This window comes from Sus scrofa, chromosome 6 (genome assembly GCF_000003025.6).
Source record: "Sus scrofa isolate TJ Tabasco breed Duroc chromosome 6, Sscrofa11.1, whole genome shotgun sequence".
NCBI lineage: Eukaryota > Metazoa > Chordata > Mammalia > Artiodactyla > Suidae > Sus > Sus scrofa.
The window spans coordinates 91,615,433-91,629,660 of record NC_010448.4 but is presented as its reverse complement, the minus strand read 5'-3'; the positions used below and the strand labels follow the sequence as shown (position 1 = coordinate 91,629,660).

General features: G+C 41.7%; 1 protein-coding gene across 12 annotated transcripts in view; it reads right to left on the bottom strand.

Moving 5' to 3' along the window:
* ZMYM4 (zinc finger MYM-type containing 4) overlaps nucleotides 5,874-14,228 on the bottom strand; it is a 170,141-nt gene continuing 161,786 nt past the window's right edge. For all 12 annotated transcript variants that reach the window (XM_021095904.1, XM_021095899.1, XM_021095900.1 and 9 more), the window contains 2 exons: nucleotides 9,652-9,781; nucleotides 5,874-8,500 (listed from right to left, as the gene is read on the bottom strand). In XM_021095904.1, the coding sequence (XP_020951563.1) occupies nucleotides 8,293-8,500; nucleotides 9,652-9,781 (338 nt within the window). In that variant the 3' untranslated portion in view covers nucleotides 5,874-8,292. The remainder of the gene's footprint in view (nucleotides 8,501-9,651; nucleotides 9,782-14,228) is intronic.

The window sequence follows — 14,228 nt, the reverse complement described above, 5'->3', positions numbered from 1 at the left end:
GAACAGATTTTCAAACACCCATTTCTGTGGTTTAAAAAAAAAAAAAAAATGCTTAAAGGAAGAGCCAGGACAAATCCAGTGCAAAAAGTGCTTAATTCAAATTTGTGCTGCTAATGCCTATAGCATTTTAGTATTCAATTGGAAATAAGACTACATGGATAAAAATCGTTATTTTTGTAAACTGCAGGTAACTACACACACCCTGAATCTCTGAAGAGGTCCAATGTCCTCAAGAAAAACAATGTCATTACACACCTGGAGTCAGACTGGGGTTCTTGGTCTGAACCGTAGAGCCCAAAATGGGGAACTGAATCATGGGAACATCTGAGCCATAGGATTTTCCTTGGCATTTATTATTTGGCTAAATAAATTAAATCATTAAAGCAGATAAAATAGGGAGTTCCCATCATGGCCCAGTGGAAATGAATCTCACTAGCACCCATGAGGATGCAGATTTGATCCCTGTCCTCACTCAGTGCGTGAGCGAACCCAGTGTGGCCTTGAGCTGTGCTGTATAGCTCGCAGATGCGGCTCGGATCTGGTGTTGCTGTGGCTGTGGCATAGGCTGGTGGCTGCAGTTCTGATTCGATCCCTAGCCTGGGAACCTCCACATGCAGCAGGTTCAGCCCTAAAAAGATCAAAAAAAACAAAAAACAACAAAAAACAAACAAACAAAAAAAAACAGATAAAGTACCATCTCATTACAGCAACTTAAATTTTTCCCCAGGTAATGCCCTTCAGGGCATTGCAGCCAAGAATTGCTCTCCCTCTGAAACGTGGAGCTATAGTGACTTGTGTGCCTCTTACACTCTATACGGCCCTCAGCCTACTTACAAATTCATGAAGCTGGAGGCATCTTAGGTTTTATGACACTCTTCTCATTCTGATTCTGTTACACAGAGACAAAACACATGAGTCTCACACATACACTCTCTCAACGAACAATTAAAAAGAAAGCAAAATAAATATACAGGGAAGTAAATACTAGCAATATGAAGAATAAGAACCAAGTGAAAATATTAAGTATGAAAAATATAATGAATAGTATAGAGGAGCAGATACAGGTCAAAATCAGTTAGCTGGAGCATCACTTCAAGAGTCTTTACCAAAAAGCAGGGAGGAGTCAGAAGAGATGGACACACACACACACACACACAACACACACACACACAGCAGTCCAACGGTAGAGTAGAAATGCTAACATCTGAACGAATGGAAGTCCTAAAAAGAGAAAAAAGAGGAAATATTTGAAGAAATAATGCGAATAGACTGGCCACAATTAAAGGAAGCTAAAGGGACTCAAAGATGAGTAAGGAAAACATACAACCCAAAAACAGTAACAAGAGATTTGAGACCACCTAAGAAAATCAAAAATTCTAAAAGCTCCCAGAAAGAAGCAGATCAATTACAAAAGGAACAGGGTCGGATTCACATCACGTTTCTTAACAGTATCCTTAAGTGAAAAAAGACGAAGGAATCATGTTTTCAAAATGCTGAAAGAAAAGAACTTTGAACTCAGTTTATCTCAAGACAAACTCATTTAAACAGGAAAGTGTTATAAAAATATTCTCAGTGATACAAGGCTTCAGAATTTTTTTCAGGAGTTCCTTTTGTGGTACAGAGGAAGTGAATCCGACTAATACACATGAGGATGTGGGCTCGATCCCTGGCCTCACTCAGTTGCCAAGAGCTGTGCTGTAGATCGAGGACTCGGCTCAGATACCATGTGGCTATGGCTGTGGCTCCAATTCAGCCCTTAGCCTGAGAAAATGTATTACTTTTAAATAGGTCGATGAAAAGGTTCCAGTGAGTAGCAAGGGGGAACACAAGTTACAGTAAGTAGAAACTGTGAAACAATGGCAGAAATAAGTTGTAAGAACAGTAGTTAAAATAATGTAAGCATCTTACGCTTAACCAAAGGGAGACTCACCCCTTCTTTTCCATCTTCACTTGCCCTCCTTGCATGGAGCCAGTGTTGGAAGAAGAAAATGCACACACAAGGAGTATTGGTGGGCCTGAAGCCCATGGAAGCTGGCTGGTGAAGGGGGCCACAGGGAGGCAGCCCAACCGTAGGGCGAGTGAGACAGTGGGTGGCTGAAACAGTAAGGAGATTGATTACGCTGTGCAAACATGTTACCTGATGAGGAATTAAGCACATATATTGAGGATAATAGGAGATAGATTTTCCACTTTTTATTTATGAACATGGAAGGGAAGAGGCTAAAAACCCCAAGTTACTGAATTCAAACTGGAAGAACTGGAATGTGAACTCACCGGTTAAAACAGACAACAGAGTCGAATACAGTTATATAATAAATATGTGTTTATATTTGCTTATGGGTTATTTATTTATTTGTCTTTTTAGGGCCACACCCGTGGCATATGGAGGTTCCCAGGCTAGGGGTCAACTTGGAGCTATAGCTGCTGGCCTACGCCACAGCCACAGCAACACCAAATCTGAGCTGTGTCTGCAATCTACACCACAGCTCAGGGCAACCCGGAGCCTTTACCCACTGAGTGAGGCCAGGGATCAAACTTGCATCCTCATGGATACTAGTCAGGTTCGAAGCCACAACAAGAACTCCTTGGATTGATGGATTCTATCCACTGATAGGGCATAGGAACAGTTTTGTCTTAGTAGAAACAAGCATACCAAATACTCAGGCTTGGAGTTCCCGTCGTGGCTCAGTGGTTAATGAATCTGACTACGATCCATGAGGTTGCAGGTTTGATCCCTGGCCTTGCTCAGTGGGTTAAGGATCCGGTGTTGCCGTGAGCTGTGGTGTAAGTCACAGATGCGGTTCGGATCTGGCGTTGCTGTGGCTCTGGCGTAGGCCAGTGGCCATGGCTCTGATTCGACCCCTAGCCTGGGAACCTCCATATGCCGAGGAAGCTGCCCAAGAAATGGTATAAAAAAAAAAGAAAAAGACAAATGCTCAGGCTTTAAGGCTCCATGGCAAAGGCTAAGACTGGGGCAGGGAGAGTATAAAATAATACCAGAATGTCTGATTTTGAGTAATACTGAAAAAATGATGGGGACACGTCAGAACATAAAAGCGAGCCAGAGAGGCTTGCATTAATCAAACCTGGGATAGGAATTCCCATTGTGGCTCAGTGGTTAATGAACCTAGCATCCATGAAGATGAAGTGGGTTAAAGATCCAGCATTGCTGTGGCTGTGGTGTAGGCTGGAGGCTACAGCTCCAATTCGACCCCTAGCCTGGGAACCTCAATTTGCTTCGGGTGTGGCCCTAAAAAGAAAAACAAAAAAAAATCAAACCCAGGACAATTGGGGCATCAAAATAAATTGAACTATAACCTACTGAATAGGAATCTATGAGTATATACAGATATACATAAGTGAGTAAAAATTTAAAAGGTTCAACATGAATTCTTTTTTAAAAAAACAATTTAGGGCAAAATGATTTTAAAAAGTAATAAAACAGAAGAGGAAAAATAGGGATGAAACTGAAAAAATTACAGAGAAATATAAAAATTCCAAACTGACATCAAAAACTTGAATAGACTGGAGTTCCTGGGAGTCCTGGCTCGGTGGTTGATGAATCCGACTAGGAACCATGAGATTGCGTGTCTGCGACCTACACCAAAGCTCACGGCAACGCCAGATCTTTAACCCACTGAGGCCAGGCATCGAACCCACAACCTCATGGTTCCCAGGTGGATTTGTTTCTGCTGTGCCAAGACAAGAACGCCTCAGACTTCTTTAACTTGATGTTTAAGATTGCTCTCCAGAATGGATATTTATTCTTAGAATATGTAAGGGTTTTTATATCCCTACATCACTACCACCACTTGGCATTATCCATTTTTCTAATTTTATCCAGTCTTCAAGATGTAAAGTGATAGCTCTTTAAAAATATCCCAGGAACTTCCATTGTGGCTCAGTGGAAATGAATCCGACTAGTATCCATGAGGATGCAGGTTCAATCCCTGGCCTTGCTCAGTGGGTTAAGGATCTGGTGTTGCTGTGAGCTGTGGTGTAGGTCACAGATAGGGCTCCAATCCCACGTTGCTGTGGCTCTGGTGTAGGCTGGCAGGCAGAGCTCGGATTCAACCCCTAGCCGGGGAACTTCCATATGCCATGGGTGTGGCCCTAAATGAAGGGAAAAAAAAAAAAAAAAAAAAAACCAAGATTATTGATGAGTTTGAACATCTTTTTACATATTTGTTACCCTTTTGGGTTTGCTCTTCTATGAACTATCCATTATTCTTCAGTTTTCTTTACATTTTAGCAGTTTTTGATATATTCTATGTGTATATCCTTTGATGGTTTTACAAATTACAAGTATCTTCTGAGCCTGTCATTTGTTACCTTTTATTGACAGGAATTATTAATTACTAAGTACTTTTAAAAAAGCAAAAAACAGAAAATGAAGTTCCCGTCATGGCTTAGCGGGAATGAATCTAACATCCATGAGGACGCAGGTTCGATCCCTAGTGTTGCTCAGTGGGTTAAGGATCTGGTGTTGCCGTGAGCTGTGGTGTAGGTCACAGACGAGGCTCAGATCCTGTGTTGCTGTGGTTGTGGTGTAGGCTGGCAGCTACAGCTTGGATTCGACCCCTTGCCTGGGAACCTCCATGTGCCACAGGTGCAGCCCTAAAAACAAAACAAAACAAACCATAAAAACAAAACTAAGTACTTTATGGCCTGCATTACTACTATGAATAATATCTTTTCCTTTTAAGTACACTATCTAATCAGCTATTGTTCTTGTGGAAAAATTCTTGAAATTTTATAAGCTTATTTTTTAGTTAGCAACCTTAAACTTATTTTTAAATAACTGTTTTTCTTGGCTTTTTAACATAGATGTTCATAAACATCTGAAAATAATGACGTACAAATGAGTTTTCTCACTTGCCAATATTGATAATCTTGTTTTTTTCCTTAGAGTCTGAATCAGAACTTCCAGTTCTCTATTCAGCAGCAGCATACTGGGCATAGCAGGTCTTTTAGTTATGGCACTGGTTTGGCTGCTTTAGTGGAGACCAAATAACAACTTCAGTAAGATGAAGGTTTGTTTATGTGACGGTTTTGAGCTAGTAGGCAGTTCAGGAGATAAGTGGCTGTCCCATGAGCCACACCTCATGGTTACTAGTCAAGTTGGTTAACCACTGAGCCATGACGGGAATTCCTAATGTGCTCTTGGTACGTTGCCCTTTCCCACACAGACAAAACCACAGCAATGTGGTTTGCTGTGACCATTCACCTTGGGAAGTGGGAATTAGAGGGCAAGCCCTTGCCTCTTAAAGATATGGCCTCATAATTACTAACACGTTTGCTTCCATCCCACTGGTCAAAACCTAGTCACATGTTTACACCTAGTGGCAAGATAGCCTGGTTACCAGAAAGCTACCGAGTAGTCAAAATATGGGGGTATTTTTTTTTGGGGGGGGGTCTTTTGTCCTTTTTAGGCCCACACCCTAGGCATGTGGAGGTTCCCAGGCTAGGGGTCTAATTGGAGCTGTAGCCACGGGCCTACGCCAGAGCCACAGCGACACAAGATCTGAGCTCCACCCGCGTCTGCGACCTACACCACAGCTCACAGCAACGCCAGATCCTTAACCCACTGAGCGAGGCCAGGGATCCAACCCAAAACCTCACGGTTCCTAGTCAGATTCGTTTCCACTGTGCCACAACGGGAACTCCGGTATTCTTTATTGTAATCTCACAATTTCAAAATAGTTCAAGGTGAAGTAGGCAAACTGTAAATCTCAAAAAAGTCTGCATGAAATGTAATATATACAATACTTGATACTTTAAATATAATTAACATTAAAAATCAAAACAAGTCTTTGATGGGGGAAAAAAGACAACTGAAAAGATTTTGCAATGAAACAATATATTTACTGGACTGAGTAAAAACCAAATAATTTATTTTCTGAAAACTGCTCTTTTTCTTTGTAATATACCATCTGTTGGGTCATACCAATAGGGTCAAAAAAGTTCTTTCATAACATAAAGAAAGGAATAATTCACCCATCAAATACAAATATACTGTTTTATTCCAAGGGAATATTTCTGTGGTTTCTGCAAGGGAAAAACCCAAAAGTGTTTCAAAAAAAAAAAAAAAAAAAAACAGAACAGAATGGCTAATTTAATGTTTTTCTTGTTTGATATTTTTCTCCCCCCCCAGGGGGGGATGTAATTTTGCATAATTTCAATAAAATTTTAAAAAGCAAATAACCTGACACACATATTAACAGCTATATGCTTATGCGGAATGACCAATAATTAATCAAGATTTTCTTTTATGAATTAATTTAGGATCTGGACAAAGTCTGTGGACTAACATGCAATTGAAATCCTGACACAGTCATTCACCTGGGTATTTGGCTGTTCTCAGAAGATACAGGATTTTTTTTTCCTCTCTGGTGTTTTATAACAATGTACCTACTGTGCCAAATATTTTTTTTCATACAACTACAAAAGGGGAAATATTAGTGTTTATATAAACCATAAAATTCGTATAGTGGGTACTATTACACCTGATGTTGCTGGATAGTTTATTGGCAGACTTATCAGACAATCCAATTGCTTTTCCTCCATATCAAACAAAGTTTAGAAGTAAGTTTTCCAGCCAGAAATGACAAACACAGATGGAATTAATCATACAGAATTGGGGCAGATTTACTTCTTTCACATAGTTCGTGGTAACAAAAACAAAATTTGTTACAGGCAGAGGGACAGAACTGTAAGTACACAATGTCAAAAGGCCTACCTTAAAATTTTTGTTGTAGTTAAATGACTTTATTAAAAAAACAAACAAAAAAAAAACACCTGCCACACCTATCTATAAAGATGGGACATAATGAAAAGTCTTCCAAGGTTAAAATTTCTAAGAGGCTTTTTAGACTTCTCTCATTTCTATTACAGGGTCAAATTAATCTCAGCTAAAGAATTTATGTGATTAGCCAATATCATTAATGCTTTGATTCAAAATTCTGTGAGGAAAAAACAGAATAGAGATGAAGGAGATGGATCCATATGCCAAACACACCTATGACTTGCAATCCTCATAGAACTACTGAAACAGCTAGAGTTTGGAATAATGCTATAAGAAGACTGGATATGCAAGACAGTCAATGTCTTTGTATCCTAACCCAAGAAGCCTATTTTCAGTTTCTTAGGGCAACAAGGTCATTTTCCAAATGCTTTATATAGGAATATACTAGGACCTTTTTTCCTACCATAATTCTGATACCTAAGTAACACTGTGTCTTTGTGGAATCACCCACAGGTTTGCCAGAGTAAAGAGAGATTCATCTTTTTGAAACGACAAGGGCCTCCAGAAACTGGTACAAAAGACAAAATAAGAGGAATTATTTGGGAAACAGGAAGATAAAACAATGGGAGAAAAGCTGCCATTTGGGGATAAAATGAAAACGAAAGGAGAACCCCCATTTCTGTGTACCACAGCTCATGCTGTGAAACAGCAGCAATAAAGGCTGACACCCAGAGAAGTGGGCATTTTAGTGGGTTTTCTACAAACATTTCAAGACACTTGGGCTCTGACAGGCTCTACAGACTTTCTGCAAAATCATCTTGCAGGTTCAGCCCCTTTGACTTAATTTACCCACATCCAGACCCGCACTTAAGAAGCTAGACCCAGAAAGTGAAACGGACACATTGCTGCGTGAACAGCAGTGAAGGCCTTTTCCCTAATGTGAGGGACCCCATGGCGAAAGCACCAGAGGGTTCTATCCTTCACAGAATTGGCTTGGCAGTGAAAATTAAAATCAAGACCACTTCACTCTCTACCTTTTAAAAAAAGTTGAGTATTTTTATTGGGTCTTCAAGTCTGGGTCCCACAGTCCTCAGCTGATGTCACTCTTAGCGCGGTACTGATTTCTCCCCTGACTTTCACATAGAGCTTGCCCAAGTAGCCTACTGCAGCCAAGGTTTCACTCCAAAGCTACCTCTCTAAGGTCTAAGGTTACTATGGTAGAGTTTTATACAACAGGTTTCCTTAAAAATATTCCACAATTTGTTATTCCCAAACAAAATAAGATTATGCACCACTCAGAGAAATTGGTTAGTCATTCTGAAGATGTCTAAGGACTATGTCACTGCCAAAGAACAACATCTCTCAGTTCGTATTCTTTCCTTCAATTTTCATTTGTACATCCACACTGTGGCTCACGAGTCATCTGTTTTCCATTATCTTATAATCAAGTCGAGAGGACTTGGCCTTAAAGATCGTTTTCCAAAGCTGGATGCATTCACAGTTTGGTGCATACCAACGTATATGAAAATAGGAACCGCACTTCCACTTTAATCTGACAATTCAACATCAGAGTCTTCTGATTTGGCTTTGGCAAGTTCTTCGTGTACTTCCCTCACCATGAGAATACGTGTTAACATGGTGTCCAGGGTCCCAGGGTCTATCGGAAACGTGGAGTACCACATGGGGCTGTTTGGAACACAGGAACGCTCAGGCTGCAGGTAAAACACGTCATTCCTCTGCTTTACACTTTCGGAACTATCCACAGGGGAACAAAAAGAACAGAAAAAAGGAAAATTGCAGGTCAGAGCGTATAGGAAATATGTGACTACTCTTCCAATACAATGGCTCTCAACTTTTCCATACTGTGACTAATACTGTAAACAGAGCATCCACAGAAGTGAGTTTATAAGTATTTATTCTCCAGGAGCAACCTGTAACTCCGTATTTTTTTCTCCCACACTCAAGAATCACACTGGATTGGAAGTGAGTATGATGCTAGCAGACAAAAAAGTGTAAATCCTTCACAACAGGATTATGAAGGATTTATCAGATGCAACAAAAAATTCAACTCCCATGTAACACTATCGCTGAGACAAACATATCCTCAGCGCCCAAGATCTGGAATGAATCCCAAGAGCACTCAATACGCACTATCAAAAAGCAAGCCCAGGAGTTCCCGTCGTGGCTCAGTGGTTAATGAACCCGACTAGCATCCATGAGGACGAGGGTTCAATCCCTGGCCCAACTCAGTGGGTTATGGATCCAGTGCTGCGGTGAGCTGTGGTATAGGTCGCAGTCACCCATCAGATCCCAAGTTGCTGTGGCTGTGACAGCAACTATAGCTCTGATTGGACCCCTAGCCTGGGAACCTCCATGTGCCTCGGGTGCGGCCCTAAAAATACAAACAACAACAACAAAAATACAAAAAAACCCAAGCCCAGTCATATTTGAGAAAGTGCTTTAGTGTGGATCTTACAACTCTTTAACTCTAAAACCAAAAGGTTTCTGTAAGAAAAACACCACTCAAAAAATTTCAATTCTTTAAATTGTTTTCCTATTTATGGGTTTGATAACACAACCTCTCCCTTATCTTTCTTATAAATAAATTCACAGCAGTTTAGGTATCGCTCAACTAGATATAGTTGAGCAACAATTGGAGAAAGCAAACAATGGCATTGATTCTTGCTTTTGAAGAGATTTTTGAATTAAAAAACATTACAAAGATAAAGCAGTTTGTTTCAAAATCCAGGCAGATATGAGTTGGGAAATATACGAAATTAGCTGTAAATCATTATTTAAAGTCACAGACCTTTCTAGCTAACATTTACATTTAAGCATCTGAAATCCAAACTGTTTTACTACTCTTTGAAGTGTGTTATTATCCAGTTCGGAGGAAAATCACTTACCATTTTGAGAGATAAAACTCATAAAGTCGGACTGGGCATCTTAGGGGGTTGTCAGTATTCTCTGCCATCTCCACACCCACTGGAACCTCGTCATCTTCATTTCGTTTCCTCTTGCCAAGAGTTAATTTATCTTGACACAGGAAATAATAATCAAAATATTGTTAAGTCTTTCTTTACATCTTAAGACCAATGAGCTTTACCGGCTTCTAGTAGGAACTGTCATTCCTTTTCCTTTCACCTTTCACTCATTCAACACTTACTGAGCACCCATAGAGGCACTAGACTAGTGCTAGCTTAATGAAACAAAGTCCCTGCCCTATAAAATCTATGATTTCCTCCTCATCAAAGTGGAAGCAGCATGATAAAAAGCCTGATGCTTGAGAGAAAGTCTCAACTGTGAGACTGAGTTTGTTAAGAGATTTTTATGAGGCATTTCCTAACCCACAGCAAGATAAACAGGGGAAAAAGGTCCCGTGTGCTCTCCTCCTACAGAAGCACACAAGACAGACGTCGTCACCTCTTCATCTGAAAATATTTTTCCTGTGGGGCACCAGTGTCCACTGGGCATTTGTTTAAGTTTCTTTCATTTGTCATAGTATGAGAAATGAAGTCTTTGGAAAATAAATCCTTGATAAAGTTGACCATTTGATAAGGAAAGAGCAAACCCTTTTTTACCAACAGAATTTTGTAGAGGCCAAGGGTTACCACGGTGAAGACATGGAAAGTGGCCTGTTTCCGTCCCACCTCTCCATTCAGTCTTCAAGAGAAGAGTTACTGAGAACCTGAGGGAGAAGGTTTTCTTCTTTGCCTATAGCTGCTTTTAACAACTCATCCAGAACTTTCTTTCCCCAGCTTCGTGTATTACTTATAACTTAAACAAATTCACCCAGTTTTCCATGTAGAGGCTACCTAAATAGAATTTGCTAGCTACTCATTCAGTAAAGAAGCTAAAATTATTACCAATCTTTTCAAGCACTTAATCAGAAAACAGGGAAATGTTATTACCTCATTGCCTCCACCTCCCAGAAGTAATATGAATTAAGAGCACAAACTGGGCAATATATAAATGAAACCAAGTGGACATAGATGTGTGATGAAAAAAGATAACCTTAATATTTTCTAAAGCAAAGGAGCAATGAGAAAAAGTTAACACAGACGAAAAGCACAATTATTCCTTACAGAGTTTAGTTTCAGTAATTAAAAACTGTCACATTCAAAATATATATTTCACAAAAAAAAAAAAAAAAAAGGAGTTCCAGATGTGGTGCAGTGGAAATGAATCCAACTATGAACCATGAGGTTGCAGATTCAATCCCTGACCTCGCTCAGTGGGTTAAGGATCCCACGTTGCCGTGAGCTGTGGTGTAGGTTGCAGACGGGGCTCAGATCTTGCGCTGCTGTGGCTGTGGCATAAGCTGGCCGCTTCAGCTCCAATTCAACCCCTAGCCCAGGAACCTCCATATACTTCGAGAGCAGGCCTAAAAAGCAAAAACAAATAAACCCAAAATATGTATTTCATTCTTATCCCAAGGAGGTAACTACCTAAGCAGTCCACTCTAGGTGAGGTTTAAATTCCTTCAGAATTGGAGTTCCCGTCATGGCTCAATAGTTAACGAATCCGATTAGGAACCATGAGGTTGCCAGTTCGATCCCTGGCCTTGTTCAGTGGGTTAAGGATCTGGTGTTGCTGTGAGCTGTGGTGTAGGTTGCAGACATGGCTCGGATCCCGTGTTGCTGTGGCTCTGGTGTAGGCCAAAGGCTATAGCTCTGATTCGACCCTAGCTTGGGAACCTCCATATGCCGTGGGTGCGGCCCTTAGAAAAGGCAAAAAGACCTAAAAAGATAAAAAATAAAAAAAATAAATTCCTTCAGAATTTGACAATGTTGAACTAAAAAGAGGTCAAACTGCAATGAATCTGGGGGATTAAAATGATGGAGTGAAAAGGACTGGAGCTCACCTTCTCTCATAAAAGCAACAAAATTACAAACAACTGCTGAACAACCTTCAACCAAATAGACTGCAAATTATCAAAAAAGATATTCTATTCCAGAAGACAAAGAGGAGGCCACACTGAGACAGTAGGAGGGGTGGTTATGTGACATGAGCAACCCCATACCTGAGGGTGGGCGGCCCACAGACTGAAAAGTAACTGTATCGCAGAGGCTCGCCCACAGGAGTGAGAGTTCTGAGCCCCAAGTCAGGTCCCCACACCTGGGGATCTGGCATCCGGAGGAGGAGCCCCCGGAGCATTTGGCATTGAGAACCAGCAGGGTGTGTCCACAGGACTTGGAGGAAATGGAGCCTCCACTCTTGAAAGGCACACACACACTTTCATGTGCACTGGGTCCCAAGGCAAAGAAGGAACTCCATAGGAATCTGAGTCAGACCTGAGTGCAGTTCTTGGAGGATCTCCTGGAAAAATAGGGGTGACTGTGGGTTCACTGTTGGGGAGGGACAATGGAGACAAAGGTCTTGGGAATATTCATCAGTGTGTGCTCCTCTAGAGGTGGCCGTTTTGGGAAAAAAAGTGGCCCCACCCAGCGGGGGAGGGGGAGCCCAGACCAAACAATAATCCAGGTGGGAACACAGCCCCACCCATCAGCACACAGGCTGCCTAAAGCCTCCCCACCAACAGGCACACAGGGCCTCTAATCACACCCAGAGACAAAGCCCCACCCACCAGAGGGATAAGAATCAGCTCCACCTACCAGTGGGCAGACACCAGTCCCTCCCACCAGGAAGCCTGCTCCAAGCCCCCATAGCAAGTTCAGCCTCAAGGAGAGCAGACACCAGAAGCAAGAGAGGCTACAACCCTACTCTCTGCAAGAAAGAGACCACACCAAAAATCTATACAAAATGAAAAGGCAGAGAATTATGACTCAAAAAACCCAGAAAAACAGCTAAGTGATCTGGAGATAACTAACCAACATGAAAAAGACTTTAGACTGATGACAGTAGTGAGTCAAGATTTTAGAAATAAACTGGAGGCAAAGATTGATAAATTACAAGGAGGAATGAGCAAAGAAATAGAAGATTTAAGGATTAAGCAGAGGTGCAAAATAAATCAAAAAGAGGCGCTCTGCTCACAGGAAAAAAAAAAGATTTAGAAACAGACTTAAAAATTAAGCGGGTTCCTTTTAACTAGTTGGCCCATCTATTGCCTCTATATCAGTGATTCTCGAACTTGGTTATTTATTTATTTATTTAGTCTTTTTGCCTTTTCTAGGGCCGCTCCTGTAGCATATGAAGGTTCCCAGGCGGGGTCTAATCGGAGCTATAGCTGCCAGCCTACGCCAGAGCCACAGCAACTTGGAATCTGAGCCACGTCTGTGACCTACACCACAGCTCACGGCAACGCCGGATTGTTAACCCGCTAAGCAAGGGCAGGGACCAAACCCTGCAACCTCATGGTTCCTACTCACATTCGTTAACCAATGCGCCACGACGGGAACTCCTGGACCTCTATTTAAATTCCCTAAGAAATTTTATTTTTTTGCCTTTTTTTTTTTTTTTTGGCCTTTGTTTTTTTGGTCTTTTGTCCTTTTTGGGCCGAACATGGAGGTTCCCAGACTATGGGTCTGATCGGAGCTACAGTTGCCAGCCTACACCACAGCGACAGCAACTCCAGATCCAGCCACATCTGTGACCTACACCACAGCTCACGGCAATGCCAGGTCCTTAACCCACTGAGTGAGGCCAGGGGTTGAACCACCAACCTCATGGTTCCTGGTAGGATTCGTTTCTGCTGTGCCATGATGGGAACTCCAACCTGAGAAATTTTATTTTATTTTTGTCTTTTTTGCCATTTCTTGGGCCGCTCCTGCGGCACATGGAAGTTCCCAGGCTAGGGGTTGAATCCGAGCTGCAGCCGCTGGCCTACGCCAGACCCACAGCAACATAGGATCCAAGCCATGTCTGCAACCTACACCACCGCCCACAGCAACACCAGAACCTTAACCCACCGAGCGAGGACAGGGATTGAACCCACAACCTCATGGTTCCTAGTCGGATTTGTTAACCACTGAGCCACGATGGGAACTCCCAACCTGAGAAATTTTAAAATGCAGATGATCTGGGCTATATCCTAGACCAATTAAATCAGAATGTCTAAAAGCCAATTAAAGCATACTGAGGCAAATAATTTCTCTAATTTTTAGTCAAGCCTTTAACCTGGCCCTGACAATAAAGAGAAGCATTCAAATGCTAAATTAAAGCTACACTCCATCATGTCTAAATTTTGCAATTACTCTCTGGCCATTGTGGCCCAGCAGGTTAAGAAACTGACATAGGCTCTGTAAGGATGCGGGTTCAATCCCTGGCCTGCCTCACTGAGTTAAGGATCCAGCACTGCTGCCAACTTGTGGCAGCGGTCACAGATACAGCTCAGATCCAGTATTCCTGTGGCATAGGCTGGCAAATTCAACTCCAATTCAACCCCTAGCCCAGGATCTTCTGTATGCCACAGGTGCGGGCATTTAAAACAAAAATGTCTATCTGGAGTTCTCCTTGTGGCATAGCGGAAACAATCTGACTAGGAACCGTGAGGTTTAGGGTTTGATCCCTGGCCTCACTCAGT